Source organism: Corvus hawaiiensis, chromosome 7, assembly GCF_020740725.1.
Source record: "Corvus hawaiiensis isolate bCorHaw1 chromosome 7, bCorHaw1.pri.cur, whole genome shotgun sequence".
Classification (NCBI taxonomy): Eukaryota; Metazoa; Chordata; class Aves; order Passeriformes; family Corvidae; genus Corvus; species Corvus hawaiiensis.
Window position 1 is genome coordinate 24,396,866 of NC_063219.1, and position 11,384 is coordinate 24,408,249.

Sequence of the window (11,384 nt, forward strand, 5' to 3'; positions counted from 1 at the left end):
CAGGCATCATCCATCACATCTCTGAGCCATGCCACACAGCAGACCTCAGCTGGCAGAGGCTCACACACATCTTTGTGCTCTACCACTTGCTGAGGATGAAGGTTTTCTAACCTGGCCCGCTCGGGATGCTGCAGGAGAAGAGCAGCAGCAGCACACACCCCAGCAGCTCACTGTCCCTGGGGTCTGCAAGCAGAGGAGGGCAGAGCACATGGGAAACCCTTCATCAGTGTCAAGCTGGCACAACTGGCCAAAACTATCCCTCTCATGGCAGAACCAAGATGACAAGTAGGTTGAACCCTTCACAAAGCCATTCTGGTCTCCAGCATGCCAAAGGGGGAACTAGGGGAGCTGTGAAGACCCATGGCATCCCCACCTAACCCCAGATACTGATCACATAGCTGAGTGTGATATCTAAATGCTGCAAGCACAGCATGGGAGCCTGCTAAGGCAAGACCAACAGCACACTGGGGTTTAGCTATTCCCTGTAAGAGATGGCATCCCCTGGAACAAGCGTCTTCAGCTGCTGCAGAAAGAAGCAAAGCAATTCCCTTCTACTCCGGCTTTCCCTCCCACCAAGAACCCCCCATGGAGAAGGAGGAAGAGTGGCTGGGGTGCAGCAAATGCCAAACATTCCGGCTCTGGGGAAGCCACATTCCCTGTCTCCCACCCCCACTGCCTTTCCTGCAAAGCAAAGTCTGACGATTTCCTGCACAAGCTCACCCCAGTTCTCCAGCCTTGGCTACCCTGCTTCATTGGGATTTAGTCTGTGATTTACAAGAGATGTGTGACTCTTAGATTTCCAGGGAAGGGCTTCAGGACTGGCCCACAGCCCTTCCCTGGAAATCCCTGTTTCTTCAGATAATGGCAGAATCATGCCTGGACACGTGGAGCTGGACAAAGCAGGCAGTTCTCTGATGGGTGCTACTTGCTGAGACGTGCACCTCTGGGCATCCCCTTTCCAGCCTCCCATTCCCACCAGTTCCTTCAGGCTCCTCAGTGGCTACTCCTGTTGCAAGAAGCCAGGAGGTTCCTCCTGACAGAGAGCAGGCAAAAAGGCTCTGGTGAAATGGCCCTTTGGGAAACCCTGGCCTTCATCTGATTAGATACAGACGGCCCAGACTTCCAGGAGCAGCAGGTTAATCAGTTAATGGCTGAAGGATGCTGGGCAATGCGCTGCCGCATGCTGCGGGGCAGCCCCAGCCGCACAGCCCGGGGGCAGCCACTCCTTCCTCTCTGGGGCCAGATCTGGGAAAACATCTGTTCTGATAAAGAAAGTGCTTCACCAGGGAGGGGGCAGGCCCGAGCCCATCAGCTGCTCCAGCCCAGCGACCACGGGCTGCTCCGGGGCGCTGGTAGCTCCCCCTCCGCACCCATGACTCGAAAGGCCAGACACTGGGGTTAATGGCCTGGAAACCATCTGGGGGCTGGAGGGGGCAGATGTCTCATGCCCCAAACAGGGGGCATTCAGACCGTAGCCGCAGACCTCGAGAAGGCCCCGTCACCCCAGAGTGCCTGCCGTGCCCACTGCCAATGCCACGGGCACCCGCTGTCACCCGTGGGTCCAGAAAGGGCTGCCCTGGCCTTGCACCCACCTGCCCCTCACAACCAAAGGCATCACCAGGCTGGGCTGGAAACCTGTGTATGCTCAGGCAAGAAAAAGGGCACAGAGAATTTCGGGGCGTCTGGGCTGTGCACGGCACCTGGCCCCGCGCACTCAGTCACTCGCTCCCCGTGGCAGCACAGTGCCCGCACGGCTGTGTGCTCACCCGGGGAGGGCACCGCGGGCAGGCGGCACCAAAGCCCACGGCTAACAGGTACGGGTGCGGCCCCGGGCAGCCGCTCTGCCCGCCGGCCTGACGGTCATTGGGCAGCGGCACCGAGGGGCAGGGGACTCCCGCCGCACGCTGCCCGGCTGCTCACCGGCCCGGTGCCCCGAAGGCCAGCCGCTCTGTGACACGCACACGCAGGCAGGAGCAGGCTCCGGACCCTGAAGTCGTTCTAGAGGATTAAGGAGCCGGCTCTGGGCAGCCATGACTACCATGCGACAAACCCGCTCCTCCCGCAAGCAGCCCTCGGTCGGCATTGCCGGCACCGCACATCCGTCGGGCTCCGGCTCCCGCAACCCCTTCAACCCCTCGTACGGGTTGCGCGGTGCCGCGCCGGGCTGCGGAGCGCTCGGGGACAAAACCCTCCGCATCCCATCGCTCCACAGAAAGTGCAACCGAGACCGCCTCGGCGAGGGGGCAGCGGAGGCGCGGCGAGGCCCGCGGGGAGCGCAGCGTCCCACGGCCCCGGGGGCGTTCCCGGCCCGGGGCACGGCACCCCGATGCCCATCTCGCTCCGGGACCCGATCCCGCCGGCCTCCGCCCGGCCCCCGCCTCTCCCAGCCCCGAGCAGGGGCGAGCCCCGCCGCCGTGCCCGTCCCGCCGCTGCCCACCTGGCGCAGAGAGGCGTCCATCGGCGGAGCCGCCCGCGGAAGCGCTGCCGCCGGCTCTCAGCGCCGCATCGCCGCGGCCGGGCGGGCACGGCTCGCCGGCCCCGCGCCGCGCTGGCTCCGCCTCGCCGGCCGCGGGCAGCGGGGAGCGGCCGGGCCGCCCGCTCCGCCCCGCTCCGCCCGCCCCGGGGCGCGGGGAGTGCGGCTCCTGCGGCGGCGGCGGGGCCGTGCCGCTGCCAGAGCGTTTAGGAGCGGGACGAGACTGGCTGGGAAGCGGCGCGCATCTCGAGAGGAGGCTGCTGAGAAGGGTTGGGGTGGGGGAGGCCCGAGCGGCCGGTGCCACTCACGGACACGCGGCGGGGACGGGGGACCACTGCTGTACACAGCCACAGGAGCCAAGTGCGGACCTTTGTAAGGGCAACTGATGTCATCCAGGACAGCAAATACTTTGGGTCTTGGGTTCCTTCACCAGACCATCATAGTATGATTCAGTGAGAGAGACTGTTAACAGGAATCCTGATAGAGCTTCGAAATGATGTCTCTGAGATCTGAAACAGCTGGCAAAGAGCAAGAGTCTGGGCAAAGTTTTTCCAGATCATAGCTCAAAGATAGAACTCGATCACAGGTCGAAATGTGGCCAGATCATAGATCACAAGTGCTCTGTGAAGGTGTTTTCTTTCCATCAGAAAGTTCTGGCTGGTCACCAGGGGGGCGTGGAGCTCCTCACAACCACGGGAAAGGAGAGGAGCACACTTCTTTCTCCTCTGTCTGCCTGCCTGCCTGCCAGCAGTGTCCACCAGCAGGCATCTCTACCACCAGACGTGCCCTCCCAGACTTCTCTGGAGGAACTTTGGCCATGGTTCCTGTCATCCAGGGTAGAAGGGAAGAATACAACCTTTCAAAATGGCAAGGTTTTTAGTATCAACGCTGCTGTTGACTGACACTTTCCCAAAGGGAAGTAGAAGGTGCCTTGATCCAGTCCTTAGAACAAAGTAACTTTCCAACTCTTCGGACAATAAGCGTTGGATTCCCCAAACGGAGCATCAGTGACTGACATGCTGTAAGCCCTGTACTCTATCAGCCTAGTAGAAAAGGTGGCAAGAATCTTGACAAGAAACTTACACCTGATACTTGTTCCTTTCTGTTACAGGATTAAAGCACTAGTCCTGCATTTGTACAGCCCAGTTGGAAACTGCAATGTCTGAACTGTTTCCTAGCTGGCTTTAGGTGCTGCTCCTGGGAAGGGGTAGCTGTGACCATCTGTTTCTTCACAGAGCTTTGATAACCAGGTGATTGCTGACTCGCTATCACATGAGCCTCACTGTGCAGAACAAGCCCGGACCCCTCTCCAGCCCATCAGCTCCCCCACACCTCAACCTCGGGGTTGCCTCCTGCCCCAAACCTGGCACAGTGGTGCTGCCTGTGTGTTTGGCAGCAATGTCAGCAACCCAACGATCTCCCAACCCTCCTCTCAGCCCAGCTGCAGATGGCACAGGAACCAGGATGCCATGGCTGTTCTCTGCTTGTCAGCAGAGTGCTGGGCTCTGGGAGAGGAAAGGAGAGCCAAGGCAGGCAGATGCTGGTGGGTCTGAGCAGTGAGCTCTCCCTGCATCCATGAAAGGAGCAACCCTCTGGTGCTGCAGGCAGCAGGGCCCCGCACCCAGCCGTGGCAGCAGCAGACAGTGAGTCAGCTTCCTGCTGGGCTTTCCACACTGAGGGAAGGTCGGCAGAGGACTGGCAGGAACAAGCTGAGGCAGGAATTCCTCCTGGACTCCAGACAATATCTTAATTTCCTCTTCTGCCACGGGTCTGGCACATTGCTGGGAGGCGGGCAGGCCTGTATGCCCCACTGCGGGCGGGAAGCATCTGACAGGCTTGCTCTCCCATCGCCTGCGAGGGGACGAGCTGTGACACCTTGGCGGCAGGTCCCACTTCCTCAGTGGCTCATGTGCTCGTAGGGTGGAGGACTGATTTCCTCCACTGTCATCCCTGGGATGATCTAATTTGGGAGAGTCAGCAGCAGAGGCAGGACACCTTGGACCAGATGAGCGCATAGGGAGGCACAGATGCAGAAGGAGGGCACCCATGCTCTGCTATGCATTGCCACCACCACAGCCCCCACTGCCAGGCCCTGCTGCTTCGCTAAGGAAACCAAATCCCCCCTTGCCTAAAGCACAGGACAGCCAGGAATGTGTTGACCAAAGGCAGAGAACTACTGAGAACAGCAGTCAAAAATCAAGCATGCCACCCATTGCCAGACCCTGGTAGATGCTGAGGTGCACTCCTAACACTGGCTGCATGCATGCATGAGGAAGGGGACACACAGAACATGCAGTAGGGTGCAAAATGATCCCACAGCTCTGGCCCTCTCCTTGTACCAGTTTCACAATTCTTGGAAAGCAGCTTATAGATCAACCCTTGAAAAGGGCAGGTCCTCCCCTCTCCCATTCCCAGACTGCAGGTAGGCCAGCCGCAGCTCAGAATTGGTCAGTCTGGCCAGGCCAGCTCAGACTTGGGCTGCTTGAATTCAGCACATGAAGCTGTGGACCTCTCCTCCAGCCCCATCCCCTGCAAAGTGACGATGGTGATGATCAAAGCTATGCCGAAGCTCTCCCTGCCTGGGGCTGCTCTGAGGCTCTGTGACAGGGATTAGCCCAGGCTCCTTGGGGACAGGATCATGTTTGTACCAGATGTGTCCCTGCTCCAGAGGAATGTGATTAAAGATGTCTGGAGAGGCTTTCACAGGGTCACACCAAGCACTGCAGCACCTGCTCCCCCTGAGAGCAGGAGCATGAGGGGGAGTCCTCCTTCTAAGGGGGGACAGAGTGGGCTGGGGAGGGTTTATTTGTCCTGGGCACTCTGATGGCTCCTGTATCACTTCAGCCACCAGCAGTGAGCCCATCTCACTGCAATGCACAGTGCTGCATCTGCACACTACAGAGCTCAGGCCAAGGGCAGCTACACCCCTGCTTAGTCTGATCGCAGTGGGAAAAGCTTCTTATCCCATCCAGGCACGGGAATTCCCCCAGGGCTGCCCTTTCTCTGTGGGTCAGGAAAACAGGATGTCGTCTTCATTTTCAGCTTGAGCACAAAAGCAGATCACTGGAGCACATCCACCCCACTGTGACCATGTGCCACCCCTTGGCCTCTGAAGCACACTCCTGAGCTGCGTCACTGGGGCCAGCACCATAGCTGGGACTTTCTACCAGCCCCATCTGCACTTGGCAGTGCTGACAAACCAAACCCATAATCAGGTATCTCCAGCTCTCTCTGCAGATAGCGGTCCTGGTCTTCTTCCTTCAGCCCAACCCTTCCTTCCTTTCCCTTCCACATCCCAGGCCACACATCCAGCTCCTGGCAGTGACAAGCTGAGGTTCCCTGCCACTGCTCTCTTTGTGCTGCTGCCAGTTTGCTTGAGGCCACAACGTATCTGTGTGTGGCTTTTGCACCTCGGCCATGAGAAATGCAGTCCTGGTGATGAGATTGCTGAATGAGGGAGCTGAGCTGCACGAGGCTATAATTACAGCAGGAGCATGTGGGGAGAGGCCAGCCGAGCGCATCCACCTCATTTCCTCTCCTATTAAGTCTGCCCTGCTTTTGTTTGACCCAGACCAAACCTTGCTATTAATGGCACGATGCTGTGGAGGTCACAGACGATTCTGCAACAAGCAGCCTTGTGGATTCTGCTCGACTAAGTGCATAAGCAGGGCTTTGCTTGCAGATACCATTACTGTGGGATTCATGCTGTAGAAAGTATGTCAGGCAGCTGGGGTGCAGGCAATTCCCAGACTGGGCTGTTTTGCCAGAGGAGCTCTTTGTCTCCATCTGCAACCAGCAACCCAGGCAAGCAGGCAAGGAGGTTAAATGGTGTCATATCACTACCCCTGGCTGTGGCTGAGTTCTGCTGATGGGTGCTGGTAGCATGAGCCATGCACCTTTCCTCTTCCTGATCTTGCCTGCACAGTTTCAGCTTGCAAAATCATTTTTGTGCTGAAGGAGAGAGCTCTTCTCTCTGTGCACCTGCAGCCAAACAGATGCCAATCCCTGCCCTGTTTTGTTGCGCTTGTCCCTTAGAAGTCCCCAGAGACAATCTGAAAGGCTGTGCTAGCAAAGCAAAGAAGCAGGCAAGGCTGTGCTAACACCTCCAGGGCCAAAAAGTGGGTGCAGCCCCAGCTCAGAGCACCAGTAGCTGGCCCCAGCATCTGGCCATCTGTCTTTGCTGAGGAAGAGAGCCCGGCATAGCAAGAGGCAGCCGCTCCCCAGCCTCTCCCATCCCCAGCGAGGTTGCTGTACTCTGTGTACTGGAGGGGGGTGACATCCTCCAGGGACACTGGGCTGATGGATGAAGAAAATCATCCAGCTGGGCTCCTGCAGCAGAGATCACAAGGTCCCCCCTTCTCTGCAGAAATCACATGAGGAGGATTACCCTCCAGTCCTGCTCAATGACAAGATCACATCTGGCAGCCAGGGGGTCACAGAACAAAGTGGCAGGAGAGATGGGGGATGTTGTGCAGCACTGATCCTCAGCACTTCTCCTTGTTCTGATTCCTGCATGCCCCCCTCTGAGCCAGGCAGGACACTCATGGGTGCCAGCCCACCTCCTTGCTGCTCCCTGCAGGGAAGAAGCTTTGGCAGTCACATTTCAGAGCTCAGGCTGAGCCTTCCCTGTCCACACCTCACAGCAGCATTGCATGGGAGCTCATGTGCAGAGCAAGACACAGCAGCTTGTGACCAAGTGCATCCCAGCCAAAAGTACGCCCCTGGACAGGGGAACCTTGCACAGGCACAGAAGAATTGTCCCAGAAGTGCCTCATTCACTTCTGCAAAGAGTGCCTTTGGAGAGCAGTCCCAGCACAGGCACCTCAGAGAGCTAGATGGCCGGAGAGCCTTGAGGGGGTGATGTACTGGGAGGGATGGGGCAGGGGCACACGGCAGCAGGCAGGAAGCAAACTTCTCAGGGCAAAGGAGTGAAGGCCAGACAAATTACAGGAGTACTCACCTGTATTGAAGAAACATGCTGTCCAAGCCTGTGCTCAGGATTCAGACATGCCTGCTAGAAAGTATCCTTTGTGAAGACCTGTGTGAGGGAGAGGAGCCGGAGGGAGCTTCATCTCTGCCCTGTAGTTCCCTGGCAATGTCTGCAGGCCTGGCAACTGGCTCTGGGAAAGGCTGACTGCAGCATGGGGACATGTCCAAACCTGCCGTTCCCATGGGGAAGAAGGTTTGTGTCCGTGCCTGAGGAGGGCAGGTTCCTTCCCTGGCGGTCAGCAGGGCCCTGCTCAGCCCTTTCTCCTCTCCCTGGTGATTCTCCTGGGGGTGGTGAGTCCCTTCTTTCGAGTGACATGAAGGGGAGGTGGAAGGAGGGTGGGGGACAGAGCGTGGGGCTGGGGCCATGGCAGGGATGTGCAGGGTCACCAGTGCTCAGCAGTACTTGCTGAGGGTGGTCCTTGGCATCTGCAACAGCAAGCAGGACCCCAGCACCCCTGAGCTGGGGCTGCTCTTGGGGCTTCACATGCAACCACTGTCCTCAGCATCAGCTCTGCTCTCCCCAAACTGGTGCAACTCACATCTGAACAAATCCACTTGTGCTGGGCATTGCAAACCAGAGGCACTCTCACTCCTGCCAGCATCCAGTGTGAGGAATGTGCTGTGCTGCCACCTCCTGCCATTGTTACCTGCCCCACACCCCCCCCAAACCGCTCCTCATGGGGAAGAAGAGAAAAGGTTTTACAATTTATTTTAATGAAGTTTGAGTGCCTGAAACACACACATGAAAGCCCGTGCAAGGACTTTCAGACATGCAGGAGAAAGGGGAAACTTTGCCACTGGCTCTGGTTCACAGTTTTGCTGTAGAAATGGTTTTAGCTAGCAGTTTCCTTAACTTCCCAGCCATACGGCCGTGTGAATGGGTGCCAGTGGTATCTGACAACAGAGATGTGCCAGCCCCTCCTGGCTGCAGAGAACAAAAATAACTGGAGAAGATAACTTGAGTGTACTTGAACCCAGGTGGCAGAAACAGAAACCCAAACAGTTTGCTCAAACAATATAGTTGTTTAAAATAATAAGGTTGATAATCTTGGGAACGGACCTTCTATTTTTAAGTCTCTGGACAGGCTTACTTTTGTAAAGATAAACCTCTTCTCATATAGCAAAGAGGTGGGAAAAACTTCTGGCAGGAGTGCAGCCCTGGTCTGGCGTGAGTCTTCTGTCAGGGAGCAAGTGAACACTTGTCCCATCCCAGAGCATCCCCTGGGGAACTGGGGATCTGCAGACACTCAGGGTATTCTCCCCAGCCCCAGCGCAGGAGCATCCCCTGAGCCTGCAGGCAGCTTCTCAGCTGCACTGCAGCAGCATTTTGTGATCCAGCATGCTCCTGATGTGGCAGCACCCAGCAGCCTCTCCTTCCTCCTCTGGTCTCACTAAAGTGGGGGTATGCCCCATGGAGTGCACCCCTTGCAGCCCCTTTACTCCTCCTGCCTCAGCCCATCCCTGTTGCCCTCCTCTCCATCCACCCACTGTCTGTTCTCTGGCAGAGCAACCAGGACCTACTCCTCCAAGCTGGGCAGATGTCCCACTCTCTGAGCAGCAAACCAGCCTTTGGTAGAACTGATTGCTGACTGAGCCCACATGTGTGACCCAGACCAGAGCCCCTGCAGCAATCCTGCCTACATTGCATCCTGGTGCAATGTTTTCCAGCACATCCAGGACTCAGGACCATGTGGATGAGCTGTGATCCTGGTCGACTCTTCTCCATCACTGTGGCCAGCCATGGAGGCCCTCTACTCTGCCCTCGAAGGGGAGATCAGCACCTTTGTGAGGCACGTGCAGCGGTGCCAGGAGGGCTTCGACCTGTGCAGCCTGTACCACGTGCTGCTGCTGGTGCTGCCACGGAGCCCCTCGGGGCAGGTGGAGAGCTGGCAGCACCTGCAGAGGCTTGCCCACTGCCAGCCTGGCTCGGCCAGCCCCGACATGGCCAGCAGCTACGTGGACTGGCTGGCCTCATACCTGCAGCACCTGAGCACGCTGAAGGAGAGGTTCGACACCAGGGTGGTGGTCCCTCTCTGTGAGAACTTATACATGCACGAGGAGCCGGCTGCTTGTCCTACCCGGCAGTCCCCACTGGCATCCATCCCCCACCTGGCTGCACAGCTCTTTGCCCACCGGCGTAACTGGGGGCTGCTGCTGCAGGGGGGGACCCTCAGCGAGAGTGTCTTCAGTCCCCAGAGCTTGCATGACCTGTGTGGCTTTGCTGATGTGGGGCCCTTTGTGAAGGTCTTGAGGCTGGTTCCCGATGTCTTTCACCAGAGCTTGGCCACAGCAGATCTTGCCCAGAAGTGGGTCTCTCTTCACCGCAACAGGTACAGCCGCTCCCTGCCACCATCGGCATCACTGTCACCATCACTGCCACTGCAGCCACCAGCATGGGGCAGAGTGGGGCTGGGTCCCGGCACCGTAGAGCCCCCACCACACGGCAGGGCCCCCCAGCAGCCTGACTATCCCCTGGGCTTGCCCAACCCCATGATCCCGCTGCAGCCCTCAGGCACAGGCAGCAGTGCCGTGGTGCTGCAAGCCCAGCTGCAGGAGAGCCAGGAGGAGCTGCTGGCCCTGCTGCACCGCAGGGAGCGAGCGGCCCGCCCTGCGCACCCAGGTCCGTCGTGTGTCCCAGCGCATCCGCCTCCTGCGCCTGCAGCAGCGGGGCAAGGGGCCGGGGCTGGCCCGGCCCTGGCAGAGCTCAGGTGTGGGTATGGGGGCTCAGCGTGAGGCTGCCCTGGCCGAGGAGCAGCAGAAGAGCCTGGAGCTAGAGGAGTACCACCACAGCATCCTGGAGACTGACTGGCTGCTGGAGCTGGAGGTCAGGCCCGTCCTCATCCGGAGGATTGATGCGGTAAGGGGCACGTGTTCTGCTTGCACTCCCTGGTCTGCATACCAGGGTGGGTGGGGGCACTGCTGCGGTCCGGGGTGCTGCACAGGAAGAGATGGACATCCAGGTGGAGACGTGAATCTTGTAGGTCTGGGTACAGCCATAATCTCTCCAGTCCAAACTAATGGCCTGCTAGGCAGCCATGGGCATTCAGATGTGAGGAAGGAGAGCTGAGGAGTGGGGAATGGGAGAGGGAGTGTTTCCTAACATGGCGGAACAGCCTGTGGGTCATGGATACTCCCATCCAGCCCAACTGGATGCTCAGGAGACAGGCACCCACACTGCTTCCTCTCCTGCAGGTTCAGCAGCGCTGCCAGGCCCTGGAGAGGGTGCTGCAAAGCCAGGCAATGCCTGCCCCACAGCACATCCGGCTCAGGAACAGGATGGCCACCACCTGTGTACCTGGGCAGGCTCAGCCCTCTGCCTCAGCAAGCAGCCCCTGGTCAGCAACCTGACCATGGGCAGTGGGACTTCCCACTGGGAAGGTATTCCCAGCAGCAGCACCCGGGAGAGCACAACTGGAGGACACCCAACCCATCACCATGAGCTGCAGGCAGCCAGCAGTTCACAGGGACCTGGCTCAGTTCTTGCCTGGGAAGAAAGCATGGAAAGAACATGTTTAATGAGATGTTTCTCCTGCGTTCAGCCCACGGCCCTGCCATTTGGCGTGTGGCTACAGACTGCACAAGGAGATGGGCACTGAGTGCTGCTGAGCATGCAGGCACGAGCATGCACATGTATATGGATGCAAGCAGGCAGGAGAATGCGGTTCTGGTTAAACATGGGGCTCAGCCTCCTCTTTCCAGCAGCCAGTGTGGAGGCTGAGTCCACAGTAACCAGTCTGCTGGATGACCATGGTGACAGAAAGCCCACCTCCATGCTGGTAGTGGGTAACATGGTGACAGTCCTTGCTCCAGCTGGGACTTGCTACCTTGCTGGCTGTTATGGGCAAGGAAGTTTTGTGTTGGGGAATTTCAATCAATTTAATTTATTGCCATTGGCAATAAAACAAAAGTGTAGAGCCAGAGG

The 11,384-nt window shown here is 58.3% G+C and overlaps 1 protein-coding gene across 1 annotated transcript in view; it reads right to left on the minus strand.

Moving 5' to 3' along the window:
* The window catches only part of LOC125328675 (unconventional myosin-X-like), an 89,180-nt gene extending 86,651 nt beyond the window's left edge, over positions 1–2,529 (minus strand). Inside the window, exon 1 of the mRNA XM_048309701.1 lies at positions 2,438–2,529. Coding sequence (XP_048165658.1) covers positions 2,438–2,458 — 21 coding nt within the window. The 5' untranslated portion in view covers positions 2,459–2,529. The remainder of the gene's footprint in view (positions 1–2,437) is intronic.
* Between the last annotated feature and the right edge of the window lie 8,855 nt (positions 2,530–11,384).